Source organism: Eimeria necatrix, genomic scaffold, assembly GCF_000499385.1.
Source record: "Eimeria necatrix Houghton genomic scaffold, Enh_scaff11, whole genome shotgun sequence".
Taxonomy (NCBI): Eukaryota; Apicomplexa; class Conoidasida; order Eucoccidiorida; family Eimeriidae; genus Eimeria; species Eimeria necatrix.
In genome coordinates, this window is record NW_013651892.1 from 148095 (window position 1) to 172244 (window position 24150).

At 52.2% G+C, this 24150-nt stretch overlaps 2 protein-coding genes across 2 annotated transcripts; one reads left to right on the forward strand and one right to left on the reverse strand.

The window, feature by feature from the left end:
* Positions 1–47: 47 nt before the first annotated feature.
* ENH_00007020 (hypothetical protein) lies at positions 48–19558 on the forward strand (the record flags this gene model as incomplete). Its single annotated transcript, XM_013578319.1, is given in 20 exon segments — positions 48–1112; positions 1234–1900; positions 2528–2553; positions 2558–2818; positions 3180–5402; positions 5782–9841; positions 9942–12224; positions 12385–13280; positions 13514–14134; positions 14318–14557; positions 14771–14942; positions 15062–15169; positions 15366–15542; positions 15705–16024; positions 16298–16543; positions 16825–17082; positions 17356–17508; positions 17689–17967; positions 18181–18782; positions 18988–19558. Coding segments are annotated over 20 exon segments (15228 nt in total).
* A 444-nt stretch (positions 19559–20002) lies between these two features.
* On the reverse strand, positions 20003–22597 carry ENH_00007030 (hypothetical protein, conserved; the record flags this gene model as incomplete). Its single annotated transcript, XM_013578320.1, has 10 exons — positions 20003–20397; positions 20517–20826; positions 20935–20994; positions 21237–21269; positions 21418–21528; positions 21622–21725; positions 21860–21926; positions 22060–22174; positions 22305–22374; positions 22582–22597. The coding sequence occupies 10 exons, from the start codon at positions 22595–22597 to the stop codon at positions 20003–20005; spliced, it is 1281 nt and encodes a 426-aa protein (XP_013433774.1).
* Between the last annotated feature and the right edge of the window lie 1553 nt (positions 22598–24150).

Genomic DNA, 24150 nt, shown 5'->3' on the forward strand with positions numbered 1-24150 from the left:
CCCAGTGTATAGGCCACTCAGCAGCAGCACCGTCAAGGGTGACGGAGATGCTGGAGTCTGTGGTGGAGAGGCTGTTGAGCCGCTACCTGGCTCAGTACGTGAGAGGAATCAGCCGAGACAAACTATCTGTCGCTGTATGGAGTGGGAACGTAGAGCTGGAGGACCTTCAAGTTAAACCAGAGGTTTCGGACCTTCTTGGCATCCCATTTCGCGTTATATGGGGCCGTGTACAGAAAATTAAGCTTACGATTCCCTGGTCGAGGCTGGGCACTGCCCCTGTGTGCGTGGAGGTTGCCGGTTTGCATGTGCTGCTGGAGCCGAAGCCGATACCTGAGCAAAGTGATGCACAGTTGATAGAGCAGCTGCGGGATGTGAAACGCAGACAGGTGGAGGCATGTGAACAGCAGATGCACGATGCCAGATTAAGATTGGTAGAGCAGCAACAGCAGCAAAGCGCTGCAGGTAGCACTAGCAGCAGCAGGGAGGGTGACGGAGGCTTTTTCTTTCGCTTTGTCAATAAGATTCTAAGTAATCTCTTGGTTGACATTAGGGACGTCCACATTGCTCTTGTAGACCCAGTAAGGGGCTTCTCCATAGGGGCGCTTCTAGCACAGGCATCCATACACAACACAGATGCTGCTTGGGGGCGCCACGAACAGCATCAGCAGCAGCGGCAGGCAGATCCTGCATTCTATAAGGCGTGCGAGCTCAGCGGCCTCGCTGTCTACTGCGCTCTTGATGGGGCGAAGACCCAGCAGTCGACACAGCAGCGGCGAAGCCGGCCGTGGCAGCAGGAGCATCACCAGCAGCTGGTGTCGGCGCAGCGAGAGGCTTCACCTGAAACGCCACCATTCCCCGTAGTCCCTCAACGACTTCCAGATAAGCCGCCCGCACCTTCCTCATCTCCACCTCCTGGCTTGTTACCCCCAGCAGAAGCAAAGCAGAAAGCAACGGACGATTCAACGACCATTGTTGATACCTCATTTGCAACGGAAACGCAAGTGGAAGGTCCCCACTCAGCGAGGCAGCAAGGAAACTCCCCACTGCTGGGGACCCTAATGAATAAGGCGAGCGCGGAAGGCGGAACTCCTTCAGCTGCCCACGGTCAAGTAGTACGTTCTCCCCCTCACATGGCACTATGCCAACAGCGCAGCACTCCGAAGTTTTTATATCTTGTGAGACAACCACACATTTGTTTCAGGGTTGTGAGCTTCCTGTTTATTTGAACCGCAGGGGACAACAAATCAGCTCTCACCGATGATATGGGTGGATCCCACCGAGCCACACAGGGCGCCTGAAGGTCTATCCAGTCTCAGTCAGAAATGCAAAGGGTCTTTAGGGGACACCCAAGTCAGTCCCACCAACTCATGCGAGGCAGCAGTACCAGCCCCAGGAGCAGCGGTAGGAACGCCTCCAGTAGACGCAACTGTAGCAGCTGAAGAAGGAAGAGCTCCAGTAGCGGCAGAAGATTCATCTCTACCATGGACGCGGCAAGGCGGAGGTGGCGTGAGTGGGCGCAGCCAGTATGTGCTGAAGCCGTTGCATTTAAGACTGACTCTATCGCACACATCTGCCCAGCAGGAGTTGGTTGCCCGTCTTGAGGTGTTGCGGGAAAGCCAGGGGATAGAAATTGGCCGATCTCAGCTTGAAGCCTTACTGGCAATCTCAAATGAGGCCGCGCAAAGGCGACAGCGTTGCGAACAACTATTGCTGCGCCAGGCCCACACGGTAATGCTAGGCACAGAGGGCCTGGAGGGAACAACTCAGAGAGAGTTTATTGGTTTGTACAGTCGCCAGCTGCAGACCGAGGCCGGAATCCGAGGGGTGGCGCCCCTGAGCCATAAAGAGAAACAGAGGCTTGTGATTCTCCATGACGTTGTAGGCGTCAGACATGTAAGTTGGGTCGCTGCGTGAACGCGTGAACAATAATCTGCGTTTGTGTGCAGCTGTAGATACCATTTGCAATCAAATAACTTAGGATGAGGAGCATTCGCTGTGTATTTGTCAAAAGGACCCTCTTAGGGGTTGCATCGCCCAGTTTGGCGCGCAGCGTCTCTGCTGCTTCACTCTCTATGGTTTCCCTTGCTGCGCGTCACAACGCTTTTGTGGAAGCGTATAGATTTTCGAACAGACATATAAGTGGATGTTTGTTTGGCAGTGTTTCTTTTCCCCCTATGCATCCATCGTAGTGACCTTTCGTGCCTCTTCTGAATCTCTGTACTTCCTCTTCTGCCCCTCCCGCTTGTGTTGTAGTTGTACTACGTGCGACCTTCGCTCTCTTGTTGTCCATTGCGTCTTTGCCGCTGCCTCCTTACCTTCACTTGAGCAAACACATCGTTCATTAAACCATCCTGTTGCTGGCCGATTTCTTGCGCTCCGCAGCAATCAGCGCGGGCTCCCCTGCGCTTTCCTATTCGAATAGCCGACACTGTTACATTCAGACTGTACCAGTGTTCTTGCGTTCTAGAAGCGCATCTCAGGCCAATGCTGTTTACGTTTGCACTGGGTTTTGGATGTGCTGGCGCAGCTTGCGAAGTGGCGCAACATTTGCACTGAAGCAACAAACCGCGTTCTTCAGCAAACGCAACTGCTGCAGCAACAGCAACAACAGCAGCTGTTGCAACAACAGCGCCAGCTACCGCGGCTGCAGCAGCCGAGCTGGTGGCAGTGGGTAACTGGTCGCCAGTCAGTGGGCCAATTACCAGCTCCTCAGCAGCAGGCGCATGCATCCGGAAACTGGCCTCATAGTACCGGGGAAGAAACGCAAGCTCCTCTACTGACAAGCGAAGACATACAACTTATTGTTGATGCTGTGCAGGTCTGTTACTGCGTCAGGCTGAAAGGCAAAGCTGTTAAATAGGTGTAAATAACTGGCAACTAAGCATATACAAACTTGTAAACAATGAGCGGATACCAATTTGGCCGGGTAAATACAAACAAGTACCTCCAAGAATGCAGAGGAAGATTTGAACTATTTACTTGTGCATGCCTGACAGGAGCGCTAGTAGCTCTTGTTTGTTCCTGCTTCGCCACTTCCACCAAGTGACTGTGCTGAGGCCCTTAATCGTTGCTGCAGGTGCTCAATCACTCCACCAGCGGGTGTAGTTGCTTCCTTCACCTGTGACGCTGCGAATTGACAGGACGCAGCACAGCATTTGTGACACTGTTCTTTGCTGCAGTCGGACAAGCTGATGCAGAGTGTATCGCTGCCCACTAAGTACGTCCTGACGTTCGAGTTAGAACACTTCTGCATATGCCTGAAGAACGATTCCGAGATGCAGCAAGAGATGGAAGAAGAGACAGCCGAGGCACTCAGGGAGGCTAAAGCCATAAAGGCCATTGGCTACTCCCCCACAGAAGCCGCTAAGGCCCTTCCCCCAAACTTCCCGCGGCCACCGCCGCCACAGAAACTGGCAGCAGCAATCGCAGCGGGAGACACACCAGTAACAGCAGTAACAGCAGGTGCTTCGTTGGAGAGAGGTGGACACACAAGTCCAGGGCTTCTACGGCCAGATGCCGCAGTAGAGAAGGCGTTCCTGTCCGTTGAGCTCTTCAACCTTTGTGCTGCCCTGGACCTGCTTAACAAACAAGACGCAGCTGGGCGAGACAGCAGCGAATGGTCTTTCTGCATTTCGCTTTCTAATGTTGCAGTAAGGCAACAGTCACACCTCCTCATGCACTTCCGCAGAGATGGTGGAACTGTTACTGGAGAACCCGTGACACCTGCTGCTGCTGGTACGGCAGGAGCAGCAGCAACGCCAGCTGCAACTGGAGCTGCAGCAGAGATGCTTGGGGTTTTGGCTCATCATCAGCGCCTGATGATGCTACGTACCGCAGCATCGAGCGACACGATCGCTTCCAGCAGCAGTAGCAACAGCAGCAGTAGCAGCAGGAGCAGTAGCAGTAGCAGCAGCTGGAGCAGCAGCAGCAGCAGCTGCAGCAGCTGGAGTTTTAGTCGTGGCAGTACTTCAGTTTCCGTGCCTCCTGTAGTTGGTGCGTCGTCTCTCACTGCAGCGCGCCTGGAGCTGCGACATGATCTAACACCAACGGGAAACATACTCGGTGTATTTATCCGGTTAGCGCCACTGGTGGCTGAGGTGAAGCCTGAGTTGCTTCGGACGCTTTGTGACTTTTTTGTGTTTGAGACGCCTGCGGACGTGCGGCGGTTTGAGGAAGAAGAGGAGAAACGCAGCTTGGCTACTGCTCGTGCAGCACCAGAGGATGGCAGCGACTTCGATCCCGCTGACGAAGACGCGGGAACCACAGGAGCAAACTCGAGCAAAGTGGCCACAGAAGTCGACGAGATGCGTAAGAACGAGTTTGTGGAGGGCCTACGGGAGACGGGAGAGACTGTTTATTCTGCTGCAGTGCAGCATCTCCCAGACTTGGTTCAACTGGACTTGTTGGTTGCCGCGCCCATTCTAAACTTAGATGGGAAGGGAGCAGGGAGCATAGCACTGCACCTGGGGACGCTCTCGCTGCGGTCAGATGGGGCGTGTCCCTACGATGCTCTCAGGGGCGTGCTGGAGTTCAACGAGACGCGGCTCATCTGCGCTCCCACCGGCCACAAGGAGGTGTCTATTCTCCGCCCTATCCCAATCCGCATGCATGTAGAGGTACTTAGAATGAAGGAAGTTAGCCTTAACATCCTTTTTGAGGAAATTTTTCTGGAGCTCACCCCGGAAGCCATCGGCCTTCTTATTGCAGTCCCAGCATCCATGGCGAAGTCCCTGCTCCAAGTGCGACCTCAGCAAGCGTCACTTCAAGAACAAACAACTAAAGCAGCAGCCGTGGCCGGAACAACACAGAAAAGGAAGGTCACGGGAGAAACTCTCGGCAGGAGCTCATCCATACAGTACCGGCAGTACGCACCCGAAGAAACGATAAGCAGTGCAGAAGCATCAGACGTGACAGCTGCACCGCAACGAGGAGCAGAGTCAGCGGCTGAAAGAAAATCAGAGTCTTCCCCAAGCTTGCCGGTATTCATACCCTCTGCAGACGTAGCACCGGCTACTTTAAAAGGAACTGAGGGGTCCACCAGTGGCGAAGGCTTTCGCCCAAACGATGGGGCTGATGAATGCATGAATCCAAGGAACAATAGCAGTAGCAGCGGAGTAGAGATGGAGCGAAAGCCTCAGATGGTTTTTACGTCAACCTGGCTATTCGGTCGTTGCGGGTTTCTGATAAGAGGACTGGCGGAAAAGGAGTCTGCAGCGGGAGGAGAGACTTGTCCCCCTGTGCTGCAGGCAGAGCTGACAGATCTGCTAATGCAGCTGACAGCAGATTCTTCCGCTGGAAAGTGTGGAGCTGTCGCGGAGCTTCATCAAGTCCTTGTTTCGGATCCGTCCACCAATTCACCCCTCTTTTTGTCCCTCCATTCATCAGCCGGCCTCTCAGAAAGCGTAAGGGGCTTGCAGGCTGCTGCAGCTTGCTTTTTCGGCTGTTCTTGCTACTCTTTCCCCCCTCCTGTTTGTGCTTCTGTAGCTGGCGTAGCAAGCGATACTGTTCTAAAATAAATGGCGTGCAACATTAAAGATTGAGGTATTGTTGCATGCGTAGTGTAGCTTGCCTTTGTTGCGTTTCTTTTGCCCCCTTCTGTGCTGCCAGTAGGTATCTGCTTAGGGAGACTTCCTGAGTGCATTGCCATGTCTTTTGCGCACTCTACACTTTTTTACCCTGGCTTCCCAGCCTTAAGCCGTTATAATTGCTGTTCACGACGGGAAGGACAGCGGCACTACTTTGTTGCACTGAATATTGCACTGATGCTCTGTTGTTGCTCAGACAGAATGGGGAACTACCCGCAGCAGCGCGAGTCTAGGGCGCTGCAGCAGTTTGGCCTTGCGCAGCGCCACGACATCAGGGGGAGGCATTGAAGACGAGGAGTTCCACGATGCAGTTGAAGACACTGAGAAAACCCTCCGCGTCGAATTGGAGGTCTTACTGGGTAGGGATAAGAGAACAGGCCCCACAAGCGCACCGTTGGCTGCTAATGAAAAACAAGCGGACACTCCGAAAGCAACCCTCGCAGTTACTTCACTTCCAGTAGAACTGCACTGGAGGCAACAGAGCCTACGACGCATTTTGCAGACGCTCGCTGACTACCGGCAAACCATTAGAAGCAGGCTTCAGCAGCATCTAGACGAACTCTCAGAAGTGTCTGCAGCTGCTCTGGGCCCCAGGGGTCTCTTATCGAGAGAAACGGTTGCAGCAGTGCACGACACGCTGCAAACTGTACAGCAGACGCTATCGTTTGGGAATGAGTGCGAAGGGACTGAGATGGCGGGCGATATTCAGCGGAGTAACAGTGGGAGGAGCCGTACAAACAGCGCCACTGTTAAAACGGCACGTATAGCTACTGGTGAACGTGACTGGTTGCAGAAGGGACTCGAAATCGGGGGTGAGCTACCACCGCTGACAGTTCATCGATATTTAGATGCAGCGAAAAATGCTCCCGGAGAGGAAGCGGCAACGAGCTCTAGAAAAGCAATGGAAGCGCAGAAGCAGCAGGTACAACAGCTGCTGCAGAAGCAAATGCCCCATGTAAGCCTGGAACTGACATTGACTTTTCGAGAAGTAGCGATTGCTTTTTATGAAGGGAGTAACACTGTGTTGGCTCGAATGGCGCTTAAGGGTTTAAGCTCCTCCAGCCGCTTCTACTCAAATGGAGATACAGAGACAAGTTTCTCTGTTGGAGACGGTGGCATTGTGTTCCGGGACAGATGCGTTTTGGGACCCCGTGCGGCTTACAGGCCCCCAGCCCACCAGCAGCAGCGCCGCTTCGCTAGCGGTACCTCACTGGGGTCTTCCGAATCGTCACATGGGATGCCTCCCGTCAGGCGTGATTCCTGTGAGACATCGCCAGCAGCATCAGCAGGAGTTGATGAGGCAGCGCAAGACACGCCGACCGCATCATTATTTACCGCACGGGTCCGTCAATATGGGGGACTTGATCCGGTGTCGGGCGCGCCTTTCCCTTATTCGATGTGTCTTGAAGGCCAAATGGAGCAAATTTGCTTTGTATACAGACAGAAGGATGTCTCGCGGACCCTCAATTATCTTAGAGACGGAATTTTCGATGTGTTCATTTCAAAGTCGTACAGGGCGGTCAAGGAAGCGGCGACAGCCTCGTATTGCCTCTTCGCACTAGACATACAGTCCCCTCTTTTTATCTTGGCCGAAGACAAGGAGGCAATCCCTGGATTCGTGCCGCCGCCAGGGTACAGAATGCCAAAGATACGCACTCGTACACCTACTTCACCTGCTAGCGCTGCTTCTGCAGCGTCATCAAAGATTGCTACAGCATCGAAGTTAGCGTCAGATTCGTCACAGATGGAAGTCGAAGTAGACCATTTGGGGCGTTTTATTGTCTTTGATCTCGGGAATCTCAAAGTGCGCAACGCATACGTCCCAGCAATTGCTAATCTGCAGCAGCATCGTGATCATACTGCTTCTGGTTTGTTGCGTCCTCCGCCTTTTGGTGGTGGCGTTTCTCTTTCTGTGAACGGCCATAGAGGACCTGCGGATACAGAAGGCGCTCAGGGAGACACGAATGAAGGGGAACAAGGTGAGCTTATCTTTTCGGATCTGAGGCTCGAGATGAGGGGCATGCAGATCAGTGCCAGCGACAACGGGCAAGATGCAGCAGCTGGAGGGTGCCTGCTAGAGAATGTCGAGGCCTGCATGTTATTTCGGAGTGCACCCACGTCTTTGTGCATTGAAGCTGAGACGACAGCATGGATGCTGCACCTTTCTAGACAGCAGCTGACTCTGATTTTTGATGTCATAAATGAAAATATTTGTGGCCAAGGCTACCTACCACCAGCCGAGGTGTTATCGGCCAGATCTGCAGACGCGGAGGACGGCGACGCTGCGCCCTATGTAGACGAAGGGGCCCTCCGGCGGGAGCTAGAGATTCCCCCTTTGGCCGTGGATTGCCTCATAGTCATCCCACAGCTTACTTTAGAGGCTTCGTATGGACCAGGGATCCCTCTGGCCTTGTTGTCGCTCCACTGTATCACTGCAAAAGTTGCTGCTTCCGTATCTCGGCTGGTCTCTTGCTACCGCTTCCTCCTCTGCGCCGAAGCCTTCAGCATCGATGACCTCCGTGCAGGCACGGCAAATTACTTCAAGCGGGTGGCCAGCTGCACAGCGCCGGTTGCTGGAGGTGGCTCAGATGGCAACGGTAATGAATGGGATTTGAAGGGGATACAACGCTACGTGGTAGCCGACGAGGAAGGATCAGCAATGACGGATGCCCGCAATTCATTCGACAGAGGCCAAGATGGGAAATCACGTAGACATGACAGAGATGGAAGTCCATCGATTGCCTCTCCTCACCCCACGAAGGAACCCAATCGAGCACGCAGAGTTCCTGGTGTGGAGTTCGAGTTTGGCTCATCTTTACGAGAGTCTTACATGGACTTTCAGTTCTCTGGAGTTACTGTGTATGTCCTCGTGGTAGCCTTCATGGACATCCTAAGCTACTTCACTTCTTCCTGGGCATTCAGTTCTATGCGGTCGTACCCTAAGCCGCTTCCCACTCTGCTAAAGGGTGCTGATCATCAGAATCAACAGCAAAGCAGGAGCGAGCGGGACTCTCGTGAGACTTCGCGAGACAACCGGGAAGTTCCGCTAACTCCGGGGAGTGCGCGTGGAGATGTGGTGTCTCTGTTGCTCTCTGGAGAAGCCTTGAGGGAGCGTCCGTTCCGGGTGTCCGTGAGCATTCAGAGGGGCTGCTTTGTTGTATATTCCGACCTTCAGTCTCCCTCAGCACCTGTCATCGTTTGGTCCAGCGATTTTCTTGTCCGCCTTAAAATGAAAGGAGATGAAACAATCTTCGAACGCGTTCAGGTATTGGGCAGCAAAATATGCCGGCTAGATGCATCTCCGCTCCCAAAAGTTCCTCTGAGATCGCAGTCGCATGTAGGAGTCTTTACGGGAACAGATGCACAGGAGGCCCAGCAGTCGCAAGACTGCCTGGCCGACCGTTCCCCACACCGAACGAGTTCAGACGTACACAAGCCAGCGATAAAGAATGAACCGAGGACCGTACGCTGGGGAACAGTCGGCCAGAGTGAAAGCAGCAAGAGCAGCAATGATGTTCGTGCTACTTTTGATGTTGGCTCGCCAGGCAGCATTAGGCAGCGGTGGGCGGAGGGCACCAGTAAATCCGAATGGCAGCAACGGGGACGCTGTCAGTCGCAACTGATGATGCGAGAATGGATGCAGTTGCAGCAACTCCAGCACCGCGCTTCGGTAGGAAACCCATCCGCGGAGCGCCTGACGCCGCGCACAGATTCTGCGAGCGCTGTGCTGCTTTGCGAGCACTTTCACCTTGAGGGTAGTGGCGTGTATCGCTCCGCGAGTGAGGCAGTTGACGACTGCCAGGAGCCTAAGCAGAAGCAGCAGCAGCAGGGAAATGGCCAGGCTGCGGATCCGATCAGTGCTATTCCGGCGCAAAGTGGCCGCGGCAGGATCCCAGCAGCAGTACACCGAATGCAGCAGTCGTTTTCTGCTGCTGCTGCAAAGCTGCCACCTCGCTCTATCAGCCCCGCAGGGATCAGACACGCTGCTATCGTCGGCGAATCGTCTTCTGCTGCATCGAAGCAACAGCAGGACAAGCGTACTCACAACGACGGAGATGGGGAGATAAGACACCAGCCAGCATCGGACCAGCCACAGAACCCAGGGCTTTACTCACCAGGGCAGGTGCAGCAACAGCAGCAGCAGCACCAGCATCGCCTAAGTCCCAAGGTGTTAGCCGACGAAGACCTACGAGAAGCTGAGAACAAGGGCAGGCGCTGCGTAATGACGTTCGTCGAATTGTCCTTCGATATTCCACGTATGCTTTTTCATATTACCTTGCTGATTCTTTGCTGTAAGTTTTGGGCTTAGTTCCATTTTCGTGCGCTCATCATGTGTGCGTTATTCGATGTTCTCAGTCTTTTACTTACGCGTCTCCAGCAGAGATATGGCGCTTTTGTTGTCTGCTGCCCGGTGTCTTCATTCTGACGGACCGAGCGTATGCCCCACCCAGCAGCCTCCCCCAATTCGCTTCCCTGAAGCATGCGCTCAGCATCAGCGGCAGCAACAGTTACAGCACCAAGACCAGCAAGAGGAGTCAACTCAGGCAGGGTCGGTGCAACCGCAAATTCCCTCTGTAGTTGAGAGGACAGCAAAGATCTCGTTGTGCTTAGAGGGTGCCCAGTTGTTGCTTCTCGACGACCTGCGCTCCTCAGTATTGCCGGTGTTACAGTTGCGGTTGTCAGCAGGGGGGCTTGTGTTTGACATAACTTCTACTCAGCTGCAAGTTGCGTTACGTGATTTCTGCTGCGGCCTTGACTACCTCAACGCCAAGGCTGGTTGCTGGGAGCCGTTCATTGAAAAGTTAGACGTCACTGCAGTGTACCGTCGGGACTACGCAGAGGAAAGGCAGCAGCTGCTGCAGCGACAGCAAGCCCAGGTGGGGGCTCTTGATGCCCATCCGGGTGAGGACCCGTGGGGCACCTTCAAGGCAGCCAGGACTCTGATGCTGCATAGCCAGTCACCGTTCTGGCTAAATATCACTCCGCAGTTATGCGAATTGTTCGCATGGTTCCTTCCGTATCTGTTGGCTCACCTCACAGAAGGAGGAGTCCCGAAGCTAGAGGAGAAGTGTCCTGAAGGTGTGGATGCCCCTCACACCAGAAGCCCTCGCGGGGTTCCAAGGAGTTTTTCGGTTGCGCCTCTCGTCCCGAGCACGGTTTCCATGCTACAGCATGAGGATAACGTATCAGTTGCTGCCCAGGATCAGCAGCATGGCCCCAGCACAGGTTGGACAAATTCACAGGATAATGAGAACGCTGAAGGGCCTGCGACTGTAGCAGTCACCCCACCTCCCGTTTCTTCCAGTGCTAGGGAGACTGAGGCAGCTTTCCGTTACTTGAACCTCACAGGCCAATGCCTCTACGCCTTTACAATGCAAAAGTTTGGCTCCAGAAGCTCGGGAATGGAGAAGGAGCAACACTCTAGCAGCAGCAACAGCAGGAGTGGACTCGTGAATAGAGTTGGCACGGGCAGGAGCGAAAGGCATGATGGACTTGAGAATCAGACAGTGAGCAGTTTGCTGCTGTTGGTGCCTGGTTCCTCCACCCCGCTGCCCCTTGACGGGCTCATGCAGAGCCGCACGGCGGAGGCATCTCGGCGGTCTCGCAGCCGGCAGCGTTTTTATATAACGAATTGTCCTCCTGTGGATTCAGTATTGCGGCTTAATGAGATGTTTCCGACGGTGGCGTTTCCAGCTATTAGCAGAAACGTCATTTCCTCCCAAGACGTTGAGGCAACAATGAGATTGCTTATTGCAAACGAGGAAATGAGGCGCAAAATTAGAGCCAGAAATCTAGCGTCTGTGTACTTAGGACAGAAGTCGCCCACCAGTGCCCCGGCAAGGGACTCTCCACTCGCCGCGTCTTCCGATGCGTCTCCAGCTAGAGAAATGCTTGTCGGGCCTTCTAACCAGCAACAACCGCAGCAGCAGGGTAGGGAGCTGTTAATGCCAGGGAGCCCTAAAGTTGCAACACGAACGACCAGCCGGCTCTCCGAAGCGGGCGTCGACCCGTCACCTCCAGCCATAGGCCCGTTTCCGCGGGGGACAAAAGCAGTCGCTGTGGATAGTATGCGAAACTGCTGCGTCACCTTGCTGCCTCCAGTCAGACACTCCATATTGAGTCGCCTCGTCGACACTGCGGCAGCAGCAGCAGCGCTGAGAGGCCCCGCTGGCACCGCTAACGTTGGTGCAACGGCGGCAGAAAGGTTTCTCGGCAATAGCAGCAAAACAGTGGGCAGCAGCAGTAGCAGCAGCAAATTCGCTTCTCGGCAGTTGCAACGGCTGCGTAGTTCGCTGACTACAAAGGATAGGAGGCCCTCCGGAATCTCTTTGGGCCCCTCTTCAAGTCAGGGATCCACGCTCGCTCGACAGTCCTCGGCAGCCTCCAACTCCATAAACGCTTTAGATGATTTCGAAGGCTCACAACAGCCCCAACAGTTGCTTGAGACGCAGCAACCTCAGCGCCAGATGCTGGAACAGCTGGACAGTTCGCTGGCGTCCGGACAGCAGCTGCCAACGAGGCGCCCTACAGGCCTGAATATTTCACAAGCAGGAAAAGAGTTTGAGAGTAGTGCTAGTGGGCCTCACACACGGTCACCTCAAAAATCGACTTCAGTCAGCATACCGCGACCTGTCTCAGGCACGTTCCATATGTTGCATTTACGTCTGATTTGAAGCTGTTTTTGTCGTGGGATGGCTATTCATGAACTTTACTTTTGTGTACGAAAACGCGGCTCTTCGTGTGTGGGCTACTTCTTTTGTTTGTACTGTTGCAGCTCTGTTGTGGCGCTTGTTTTCAGGGTTCCATGACTTCATTGACGCTGATATGCGGCGAAGGGGGGGTGGAGGAGAGTCTCCTCAGCAGAGAAGCGGGGAACAGTCTACAATGAGCAGCAGCTTCTCTGCTCCCCTTCCGCTTGCCCACGTCGATAGCCACAGCGAGGCCATATGTCAGGTGCTAAGCCCGCACCCATCCTATAAGTTGCTGCTGCTCTCTACAACTGTGATGCTGCACAACAGCAGCGGAATGCCCCTAGAGATTTGCTTTCTTGATGGCGAGCTCAACCCGCTGCTGCTGCCCGCCTCCCAGGGGGCTTGCGCTCCATTGGACGCGATTGGGGAGCCTTCCGTGGCTTCAAAACGCGGAGAACTCTCAGTTGAGGAGCCTTCATCTCTACACCCGGACTTGCAGAGAATCCCTGATTGGATGCTTCGGCGGGAGGAGCGGTGGCGAGAGGCGCAGCGGCTAGAGACGCTACAACAAAAGCAGCAACTGAGGCTTTTGCTTCAGGATGCTGCGACGAAGCCAGCAGGTCCTAAACCCACAGCATCCGCACCTCTCCGACGTGCCCTAACAGAATGGGCTCGGCTCGAGGCATTTACGAGGTCGCCAAGCTCGAGCATTTCTACACATCAGCAAGAAGCCCCTGAAGAGTGCGTCCTCGAACCGCCCACTCACAAACAGCTCATGGACAGGCTCACGTACACCTTTCTGTTACCCAATCTTCATCTCCTCTCCGTACCTCAGAGAGCTATTCTTGGACCCGGCTGGTGCAACGTTTGCTTTCGGCCTGCGGCTTTCGCTGAGGAACCTGCCAAAACTACACCGATGCCAGCACCGGCTGCAGCAACATCTGCAGAAACACCGTGTTCAGAAGCAGCTGCATCGGAATGCACAGTGACAGATGCTGCGGAGGTGATCTAAACTTCACTTTTGCTCTCACCCGTTGCTGGCCTATGGCAGCGTGCTGACGAAATTAGCCAGCGAGCTTATGCCTGAAGAAATATACTACTAAAAAGAAGCAAGGATAATTATCGCTGCGCACTCCTGAAAAGCATCACGCAGTAAAAGCAGCTGCTAATTGTGGAATCATCAGTGTGTTTTACTGCAACTATGGGTGCCACGACTTCATGCGCTGTATGTCACAGGCTGAAACGATCCCGACACCGCCTGACATGACTTGTGTTGCCGGATGGTGCGATCTCATAGACACGCGACACCGAATGGAGGGCTTGCGCTGCCGCCAGAGCGCTTACTTGCCCCCGAGGTTTCGACCAGGTGCAGCATCAGCATCTCAGATGCCGGGAACTCCTGTAGCTTCCGGCTCGGCTTCTGATGCGGAAGCAACTGACACTGCTGCAGGTGTAAACACAGTGCGAAATCTCTATTTCTTGGTGCACATTGAAGGGCGCAAGGGGGCACTTCCGGCTGAGAAGGAGCTAAAGAGAGTGACCATCTTTCCCTCGGTGACTTTGGTGAATGCGACCACAACTGAGCTCGACATCAACATTGCTCCTTCCTCTGCCACCTCAAAGTCTGGACGAAGACAACTCACAGTTTCGGCTTCAGGGATAAACAGGACAAATGCCGCACTACAGGAGCTGCATGCGCTGCAACAGAGGCCGTCTCTCAGCGCTACTCTGCGGAGGCGCTCTACCTTTCTTGTGTACGAGGTGCCGCCAAACAGACCGTTAAGGCTCCGTATGCGATTTGCAATGCTAGAGGGTGCAGAATGGTCCTCAGTTATCTCCGACTTGCTGAGCACTCAGGTATGGAGGAGCAGTGCTGCAACGCATAAAAGAGCTCGCCTGGGTCATGAATGACTAATCCATCTGGTTCAGTACTGCGCCGTTTTGCCTGCAATTTGACGGTGACAACAGCGGCGGCTAAAGCAAGGCGCTCGCATGAAAAGATCATCGCCTTGATTTGTGTTTGCTGTCTGCAAGCTACAGGACGAGGTCGTCAGCAGGGTCCTGTTACCGTCGCGTCACCACGCCTCAGCGGAGCTGGAGGTTCTTCATGACACGGCGGAGGTGATGCCGTTTTTACCCTTCGTATTTCCCCGACAGCTTGTTGCAGTTATATCTGCTCCTCGGAGCTTCATAGACCGTACAGGTCTTGGGGTTCGCCCTGTCCAGGATGGGAGATTTTGCCCAGAATTTGATGGTCAGAGCCTCCTGGGGGACTCCACTGTAAGCCTTGCCGTTGTTCATGTACTCTGCTCTATGATGCCCAGTTTCTTCATGAGTTTTTTCTAGTATGGTTCCTTTATTGGAGTACAGACTCTGCTCATTTCATTCTCCACTGTGGCCCCTGCCAAGTCGCCTCAGTCCATATAGCCCGTATTATATCACTCCATAATAATCACCACATTATTGATGTCTTAACTGTGGCGGTCTGAGCAGACTGCCGATGTCACGCTGTTGCTTCCAAGAAGAAGGGGCCTGGGACAACCGGTGGAGTGCCGCATAAGCGTCCCCGCATTAGGGGGTTACAGCCACGCGTCGCTGGAGACTGAAGACCGCTGCTACACTTTGCGTCTAAAAACGGAGAAGATGGACCCTTCCGAAACGGCAGGTGAGCCAGCACAAGGCTTTCGTTGGTTTAGGCATTGCTCAACTCTTTGACTATCACGACCAAGGCTTTGAACTCGTGTCAGTCAAATTCCATTCTGGCGACTCCATGGGCGTATGCAGGAGCGATCTGCCGAGTCGTGTCTCTCGTGCCAGAATTTATTTTGACAAATGCGCTGAAGATCCCTCTCTTCTTCCGTCAGTATGGCACCCCAGGGCCGGCCTTTGAGGGTACGATGCTACACACAATTTATAGTTTTAGTGGCCGGCTGCCTATCACTGTGTATCTGATTTTACAGTTGTTTGTGCCGTGTGGATATGATTGAGATACGTATAAGCGATGCTGTTAGTTTGCTCGAATATTTCACCTTGGTTCATAGAACTGTTACGTTTTGTTAATTCATTAATATGTCGCCTGTTTGCGCAGTTCACCCCGGACAAAGCTACCCTGTTTATTGGGCGAGCGCAGAGCTTCCTCAGGCGATTCAGTTCCGCCCTGGAACAAGCGAAGGCTACGCATGGTCTGGTGCGGTGGTTGCTAGCGAGGAGACGGCAGGGAAGAGCTGGATTGCTCTCTACAACGGCATGCGAGATGCAGCACCTGGTAGGGAGGCAGCGAAGCTGTGTAATGATTGTTCACAGATATTTGGATGTTGCGTTCGCCACAGGAATATGTGATAGATGGCGCCCGTGGTAAACGGCGGTGCGGATTTCCGTATGACTGGTTAGATTGTGTGAGATCTGATCCTCTGCACGCTTTGTTCAGGGGTCTTCTGCGTTGAAGTAGCTCCTGATGGAGGCGTGAAAAGTATTTGTATTCGCGGGGCTGAGGGGCATTCCGAAGGGTTTTTAGTCATCAATAAATGTCCTGTGATTCGGCGGGTGATGGTGCACACTTACCACTCTGAGATGAACTCCCAGGGTCAGTCTGCGGACACAGGAGGTGTCTCGTCTTCCTTTTCATCCTCCTCACATTGGACGAGACAGCCCATGAAGCTGCCTGATTTTGATTTCCATTTTTTTGCAAATGAAGGAGAGACTGTTGCCTACGGTTGGCCGTTTCCCTTTACGTACACGTCGCGACCGGTAAAGCTCCCACAGATTATGATCACTGGTTGCGCTGCAACTTCCCGTGAACACTGTCTGCTACTGCGCTAGTGTGACAGCTGGTAGTTTTCTTATGCCAATTGTGCAGACGGAAGTTTTTATTGCGCGCGATTTTTGTTGAACTTCTGTTGACCCGAAGCAGTGGTTCGGGGTCATGGCAGAGCCCCGGCTTAAGTGTCCATTCTGTTATTCTAGGCCAAGGCCACTTCGTGCTGCAGCTGACTGATGATAGCTGGTTTGAATGCGCTTCAGTGTCAAGTCCTTTTATGGATAGACAGTAAGACGGTTGCTCCCAGAAGTCCTATTCTTTTGGATCTGGAGACTCCCCAGTACAAGCGATATGAAGTAAATCTGGGCCTCCCTGATATGCCACAAATAATAGTGAGAACGGAGAAGCGAGGCGACGCAATGATTATTGAAGTGCGACCCAAACCAGGAACCGGCCCAGAGCGGGCAATGCTGCCTTCTTCTAAATCACAAGGAGTTGAGCCTGAAGTGGTAAGCTGCCTGTCATTTCGTATTCCCGCATCTCAAGACAGGCTTGCATTTTGATTCACAATGAGCAACTTTTTAGGATTTGGATACGAGCAGTGGGGGCCTTGGGCTACAGTTGTAAGTCGTAAATGCCCAGCAGTTGTTGACTTTGCTTCCTTGTAATGCACTTGATGGCATTACTGATGGCATTACTTGTGTTGTTAAAGCCGCTGAACAGCCTGAAGGAGCAACGCAGCCAGTTCATCAGCTTCTCTTGGTTGTTTTGATTTTGTTTGTCACTGCAGGCAGTTGAGAGTCCCTTGCGCAGTCTCCATGTAGCTCTCACTTTGGCACAGGTGGGGGTATCATTGATCTATGATGCGGTGAAGGAAGAGCTCTGTTTTGCTGAGCTGTCACAGCTGGCCATCGGATTTCAGGAGAGAGGAGAACGACAGAAGCTATTGGTCCGCATTGCAGATATTCAAATCGATAATCAAATGGAGCACGCGCGGAAGCCTGTACTTCTCGCCAATCGGGGCGGCGGTGCCCACAGCGCAGAAGATGTTAGTCATGCAGTTCGCATATAAATATGGGCTGTCTAAATACAGGCAAATCAGAAGCTGGAAAAGCTTGCATGACACGACCAGTGGATCTTGAAAATGCAGAAGGAACGTTCACAAATTGAAGTCATTTTCATGATTTGCTATTGGTTTCGTCGTAGTGGTGTTGCACAACTCTTCAGTTAGTATCCTCAGGAGATCGCTGCTCCTCCATCCAATTAGCATCATTTGGTTCAGGTGTCTTCTCCCTGCGTTCACTGAACTTTTTGCCTGCAGCCGTTCTCAGCTCAGAGTGCATCGAAACCCTTTTTGAGCCTCTTCGTTGTACGGCACCACACGACCAGCAGTGACGTTATCTTGCGTCGTGTCCAACTCGAAATGGACAACTTAGAAGTGGAAATAGATGCCGACGCGCTCAATGGACTCAACGTAACCACTCACACGGCCCACCCGTCTGCCAACAAGCCCTATAACTGGACGGAACGGTTTCCACTGAAGTAGTATCTTCTGCCAGGCCATGCCAGTTTTAGAAACCTTAGATGTATAAAAACACGGCGTAGCACGTGGTTTGGTACATCACTGCAGTAGGGTGGCGTGATTGTCCTTCAGGATTTCTTGTGGGCCTGTATGACGTCGCTAGGGCTGATGAGTGCGGCTTCCCGTCGTACTGTTTCGGCGGAGGAGCTTGAAACTTGGATTGAATCTCCCATTCATCAGACTTACAGCCCTCCGCCCTTGCCTACCGTGTTGTCCTTAGAATCCATGCTTATAGACAAATTCGACGTTTTCTGCTGGTGTTCCTTCGTTCTCGATAAAATGCACATGCTGTCTGACCTTCTGAAAGTCGGTTTGCGCATATTGATGGCATCGGGACGACTAGAATTGATGGTGAGCAGCATGTGGGTGAGCGGTGCCTTGTGGTGGCGGCGTGCGCTCAAGATCGCGCTCGTGAAATTGCAACTGTGCTTGTGAATGTACTTTATATGAAACTATGCTTAGGCTGGGTAGTAGGAAGGCTGTCCTCTGCTTGTACGTGGAAGAGGCAGTGAATGAAACAGGCGTGCTACTCGTAGGCTTTATGTGTATGAAGTGCTTCCACAGGGGGCGAAGTTGAATTTTCAGCGAGAGGAGTTCAGGAATCTGCGCGGGACAGCCAAGACATTTGCAGCATCGTTGCAAGAGCGCTACACCTACCATCTGTTGAATTCAGTTTTTTCCTCTCTGGGGCAGAGTTCGCTTTTTAATCTGCCGCGTATGCCATTCGAATTCGGAAAGAACACCATAGGTTTGGCAGCAAACGCAGTGGACAGCGTAAGTGCTGGTCTTGGAAGTTTGCTGTCAACTTTTACTTTTGACTCGGAATATATCAATCGGCGGCAAAGAGAACGCGTTCGGAATACAGCGAGCATGCGTGACGGATTCTTGTCAGCTGGGAAGAATATTGGGGAGGGTGTCTGGTCTCTGACGAACATCGTCACAAAGCCCATCGAAGGTGCTCAGCGAGAAGGCGTGGGTGGGTTCTTCAAAGGCATTGGGAAGGGTATCGTGGGATCCCTTGTAAAGCCACTTGATAAGGTGGGCCAAGCTGTCTCGGATGTTACGCGTGGCATTAAAGCTGAAGTTTCTAAACCAATCGGGGCTTCGAAATTCAGAAATGAACGCAGGCGGAAGCCTCGCATGCTTGGGGAGCTTGGGGAAATAAGGTAAGATGACTCTAGTATGTAATGTAGCTAGTCAGATTCTATATTCCTCTCATCAGCGTCAAGTGACCTACACCCGAACCAGACTACTGGCTGCTTGCCTCACGGTAGGACTCCAGTTATTTACTGTGTTTGGTTGGCAGGAGCTTACTGCCATTCTGGTCATTTGCAGCCTTTGCTTTGCTGTTATTTGTAATCCAACATGCAGGCCATACGATGAAACGGAAGCTACACTGCGTGAATGCCTTGGCCTAGCTGTGACGCGCCGTCTGCAGAAGTTTGTAACTGTTTTGAAAGAAGAGGCATTACCGCCTCGCCACTTCGTGGTTCTGTTCTATCCCAAAGACGTCTTCTTCGTAGATCTAACTGATGCCCCCCAGGTTGCAGGTGGGCATCAGGTTGGGGATGAGTCTGAATCAACTCGAGACAAGAGCGTGAACGTCCTTTGGCACGCCAGCATTCCGCTGGTCCGTGACATTCGGGCCAGTACTCACGGAATTATCATCCGAGCAGGTCAGCCGACGACGCACAGGCCTAAAGATGTCTTGGCAGCTCTCAGCAGCATCGACAGTTATCAGAAGTGTCACCGTGCCCACGTTGGGACCTTGCGGCAAGTGGAGGCTCGCGGAGATCGGTGCTTCCAGATCCCTTGTTCTTCAGCCGCCCTCATTTCTCAGCTGTACAGAGAGCTGCTGGAGGCTGTGCATGGCTCAACATCCGTCGTTCAGCTTGGCACGTGGGATGCTCAGAGATATGCGGAGACAGACAGCGACTCATAAGCAGGAGATAACGGTATGTTCACAGGTCGCAGCGTCGTCTGAAAATGTGGCTGGCTCCTTGCGACAGTCACTGACAAATTTGGTCACCTAAGAGAGACGCTCTTTAAAGGCTTTTTCGCTCCCTTGCTCAGTAGTGCGCGTGCACGCCTTTGAAGTGGACCCGTTTTCTGATTTTGTCGTTTTCGGAAATGGAACAGGCAATGAATTCGATCACGAAAGGCGCATCGTTCTTTTTTTAGATAGGCGAATAAGTAGACTGCGCCGTACAGTCATGAAGGACCCACTGTAGCGTATGACGACCCTCACGGCGTTAGCTGAGATATGGCGATATCCGTTTTCATTATGCCGAACATGGGAAAATGCACTCATGGACACAGCTCTACAGGCCAGCGGCTATGGACCACAGCAGAGTGGGTTTGATTCCCTTTCAGCTCGTTGTGGCCGTTACACTGGAAAAAATGCAGGCATTGCAGCAACGGGTATCGGGATGCAAGAGAAGCCGTTTTTTAGTAGCACCGCATCTGAGTCGGAAGGGTTCGGTAGTGATAAGCTGACCTTGGATGTTCCCGTGCAGTCATGGGTAACAGGACCTGTGACTTGGCCTTCAGCTATGTTTCTTTGTTGCCACGCTAGCTGAGCGCTACTGGGTGCAGGCCGTACTGCACTTATTGGATATGGCCACGAGCCAAGAGGTATTTCCTGCTGAAGTGGCGTCACGCAATCTTCCTGTAGCCGAGCGTCGCTGCAATGCCTGTCAATGTCGAGGATGCACTCGTCTTGCTCTGGTGTGGTTTTATATTCAATCTTGTGCAGAAGCACGCTCTCAGAAGCAGCTCCACCTAAGGCGAAAACACCGCATGTTTAGAGAGTTGGCAATGCAGTTATCTCCGACAAAAAGCATTTATTGAGCTATCTGGATTTCCAGTGACTTAGCTGGACGGTCTTTACAAAATCTCACCCGAGTATGTTGGTTTCGCATGAGGGGGTGGGTGTAGTGAAGGAAAGCCCATCTCTTCTTCGTGCAGTGCAGCTGACTGCAGGGCGTGTGCCTGGCATGTTGGAGCTTCTCCCACAAGTTGCTGGTGGGCATTGGCTCCAGTGGGGGAGGGCTTTGGATCCCCATTAGAACGGCGGCCAGGAACGCGGACGGGAGCCTCAACTGACGAGGGTGGCCCCGGTACCTGGCGAGTGGCAAGCCTGCCAGCAACGAGGGAATCAGTGCCTTGCTGCCCATGTTTGCGGCATGGCAACTGCCGCTGCCGCTGGACCTGAACGGTGCAAAAAAAAATTACCGATTAGGCCTTAGCGGTGTCATCACGACACCTAGTGTTATTTCCACAATTAATCTACAGGGGAACCAGATAGCCGATTCTGACCTCTGGGAAAGAAGGAGGGCTATTTGGATGGGCCCTAGAGTGGTTCGACTCCATTGACGGCTGAGCGAATGCAGTAAGAAGAGACCCGGAGGTCGTGCTAGCTCAGCTGCTACGCTTATTAACTCCCACTCGAGACAGAACAATATGATGGGCCAACAGAAAAAGGCCAGAGAAACAGAAGGCAGTAACTGCTGCTTATAGTGTTGCGAACAAACGCTCGTGATTTGCTGCCTGCTGGCTTATGTGCATCAAACTGTTCTGGAAATGATTCCTAGTGCCTAATTTTAATGCAGCCTACTTACCCGGGGGATGAAATCGCACGCCGGACTCGCATCCTTTGCAGACAGAACAGGCAGAAGCAGACTTTATTCTGATAAGGCTCGACGAGGTACAAAATAATTAAGTGTCTCAAGGATACTTAGGCAGGCAGTTAGGCATGCCGCGGTGGTGCAGATGCGGCAGTTTCAGGGAATTTACCCGCACCAGGGCTATACTGGGTTTCCAGTCAGAAATAAGGTACTCCTTGGCAATTCCACAGAGCAGCTGCTGAAGATCGAACTCCAGTGGTGGCGCAAGTGACAAGGCATGCACGAGCTGCGCATGCATAAGAAACAGGCTATAGTCTGCATACTGTTTAGAAAAGGCGTAGCGTAATTTTTTTCCATACCGTCACTAATGAAACCTCACTTTGAAGTGTACTTCTTGCTTTGCATTCTTCACGGCGGCCTCCACGAGGGCCTCCCCATACTTCACTGCAAACTGTTTCCTGACGGCCGCTAATTCGTCGATACCTGCAAGAGGTTGTTAACATTTGAATGGGTCAATTGGGACAGATTAAAACCTGGTGCTGTCAGATCGTTAAGCTTGAGCCTAGTTGCTGCAGAAGCGTGCCAGTGGAAATACTGCTTACTTAGCCTTGGCTCACAGTACAGAAGGCTATGAATCGGGGAAAGCAAATCAGGAGGACAGATTCTCTCTGTTGCCAAATAGCTCTGCGGAACACAAAAGATCATCAGCTGTAAAGAGGATCACAATTTTCTCATATTTGTTCCAACTTGCATGCACGCAGGTACTGATGTTGCCGCAGATAATGAAAGCTGCATCCGAGGGTATCGTAGCCCTCACTAGTCTTGAAATAAGCAGCTCGCAGACAGTCACAAGGATCTCCATTGCCCTCTCTAGCCTGTACTCGCGTAACAAGTGTTCCGCCTTTAGCCTTGCACCTTCTTCTCTTCCCTCCCTGCCGACACAAATTCAACATGGAATCCATCTGCAGTACAGTGGACGATAAAGTTCCACTTTAAATTCTACTGTCGTCTCGTCAATTTTCTTTTACAGCTCCCTTAATATGCGGAACAAGGATAGCATACCGCAAGAAGCCAGCAATTTCCCTGCGCTGCAGTCGAATCGAATTCTGAAGCCTGTTAGTGCACATGCGAGCTGCAACGATCATCTCACAATGATTCACACGAGCAAAAGAGCCTGTTACCTGGAGGGATAGGACAGCAATGCTTCGACTTTTCTTGGGTGTACTTCTGTCTGCGGCACTTTGTTCTTTAACGACTTGGCACTGCTTCTGAGAGTTCGTGAACCTCAGTACAGGTATGATGTGGTCTTGCTGTTTCGAACAGGTATGAGAGGGATTACCTCTACTGATAGCCATCTTCAAGCTTGCCTTGCACACTGCTTTGTCAAACCTTTCAAAGGGCCAGCGCATCTTCATATTAGTCGTAAGTCGTCGAGATTGGTTGATTCGGCGCTTGACAAATCAAATAAAGCAACTTTATCCACTTTCTTTCGGCGAGAAGGCCAAGAGAGAGAAGAAATGAATGTGAATATGTCTTCTCCACAGATGTCCAGTGGAAGCACCGTGGTACCTGCTGTGGTCATGCAGTTACAAATCTAGATAAAAGGCTATGGGATGCTTGCTACAAGGCGAATTTAATTTTGGAAAATTGAAACAAATGCATTTGCCGTGAATGGCCGCAGAGTAAGTACATATCTTGCAGAGCTGGAAAGTGACCTGGGGCTATTCCACAACAACCCCACTCAATGAACTCACACCCTTCTATGGGTTCTCAGGATAGTTTATACTATTATGCATAACTAGAAAGCGAAAAACCTGAATCAAGAACGGAAGACTTTCTATGAGGCAAGACTACTTAGCCATATTCCCGCTGGTCATTCCAGGCGTTGAGCTGCTACCGTCTGATGGGGGTGTCAAAATAAAACTCTTAACACGATCTAATAGTGAATCCTCTGGAGGAAATGTAAAGCGAAATCTACTTTCACAGCAGCGATTTGTAAGTGAACAATAAATTATGCGGAAAGAAGGTGATACAATTCAAGTCCATTACCGCCTTCTTAGCTTAGTCGGTAGAGCATTCGCTTAGTAAGCGAAAGGTCGCCGGTTCGATTCCGGCAGGAGGCTTTTCAGGAAATGCCCTTTGTAGTCTTCCTTAATCTTTTGCCTGCCATTTTCCTTTTTCAGGAAATGTCCTTTGTTGTTTTCCTTTATTACTCGTCTTTCTGGCACTGACCTTTTATTTCTTTCAAGGTCTAATAATTCATCAAACGAGGCGTATCTCCGCTGCTTGCAGGCTGCCCAGTTGTCCTTCACGTCAACATTCGTGGCCTCCTTGCTTTTCTCAGTATTGACGGTTATTATCTCCTTTAAAGTAGTTATATTTCGCTAGCTCAGAAGAACCCCATGTTCATTAAACATAGTAATATCAGTTCATAGTACAGAGAACTCCATGAAGTGAAAGAATTACGAGAAACCCCCATATTCATCAAACATAGTAATATCAATTCGGAATACAGAGAACTCCATGAAGTAGAAGTTTATGCTTGCTGGGTTTCGGAGTTGGACTCTGCCGCCTCGAGCGAAAAAGTTTAAGGGGGGGATCCGAGGGAGCTCCAACCCCTACGGCACGCCCGGATGTCGGGCCAACCATCTTCACGCGTCTGTGTAAGCCCATGGTGTTACTACCGAGTGCGTATGTATGCTGTCTTGGTGTTCTATTAGTTCATTAGTGTTTCATACAACTCATGTGGAGGCACGAGAGCGGCCCACTCCTCTTGCTCGCCTCGTGCCATTATCTGCCAGGTGAAAGCCCTAAATACGATGGCTCTGGCGGATACAGTCAGTGCTAATTTCGCGCTGTACAGACCACGCTGTGCGTTCATCGAGTCGCAGGTCGTGTGTAAGCACTC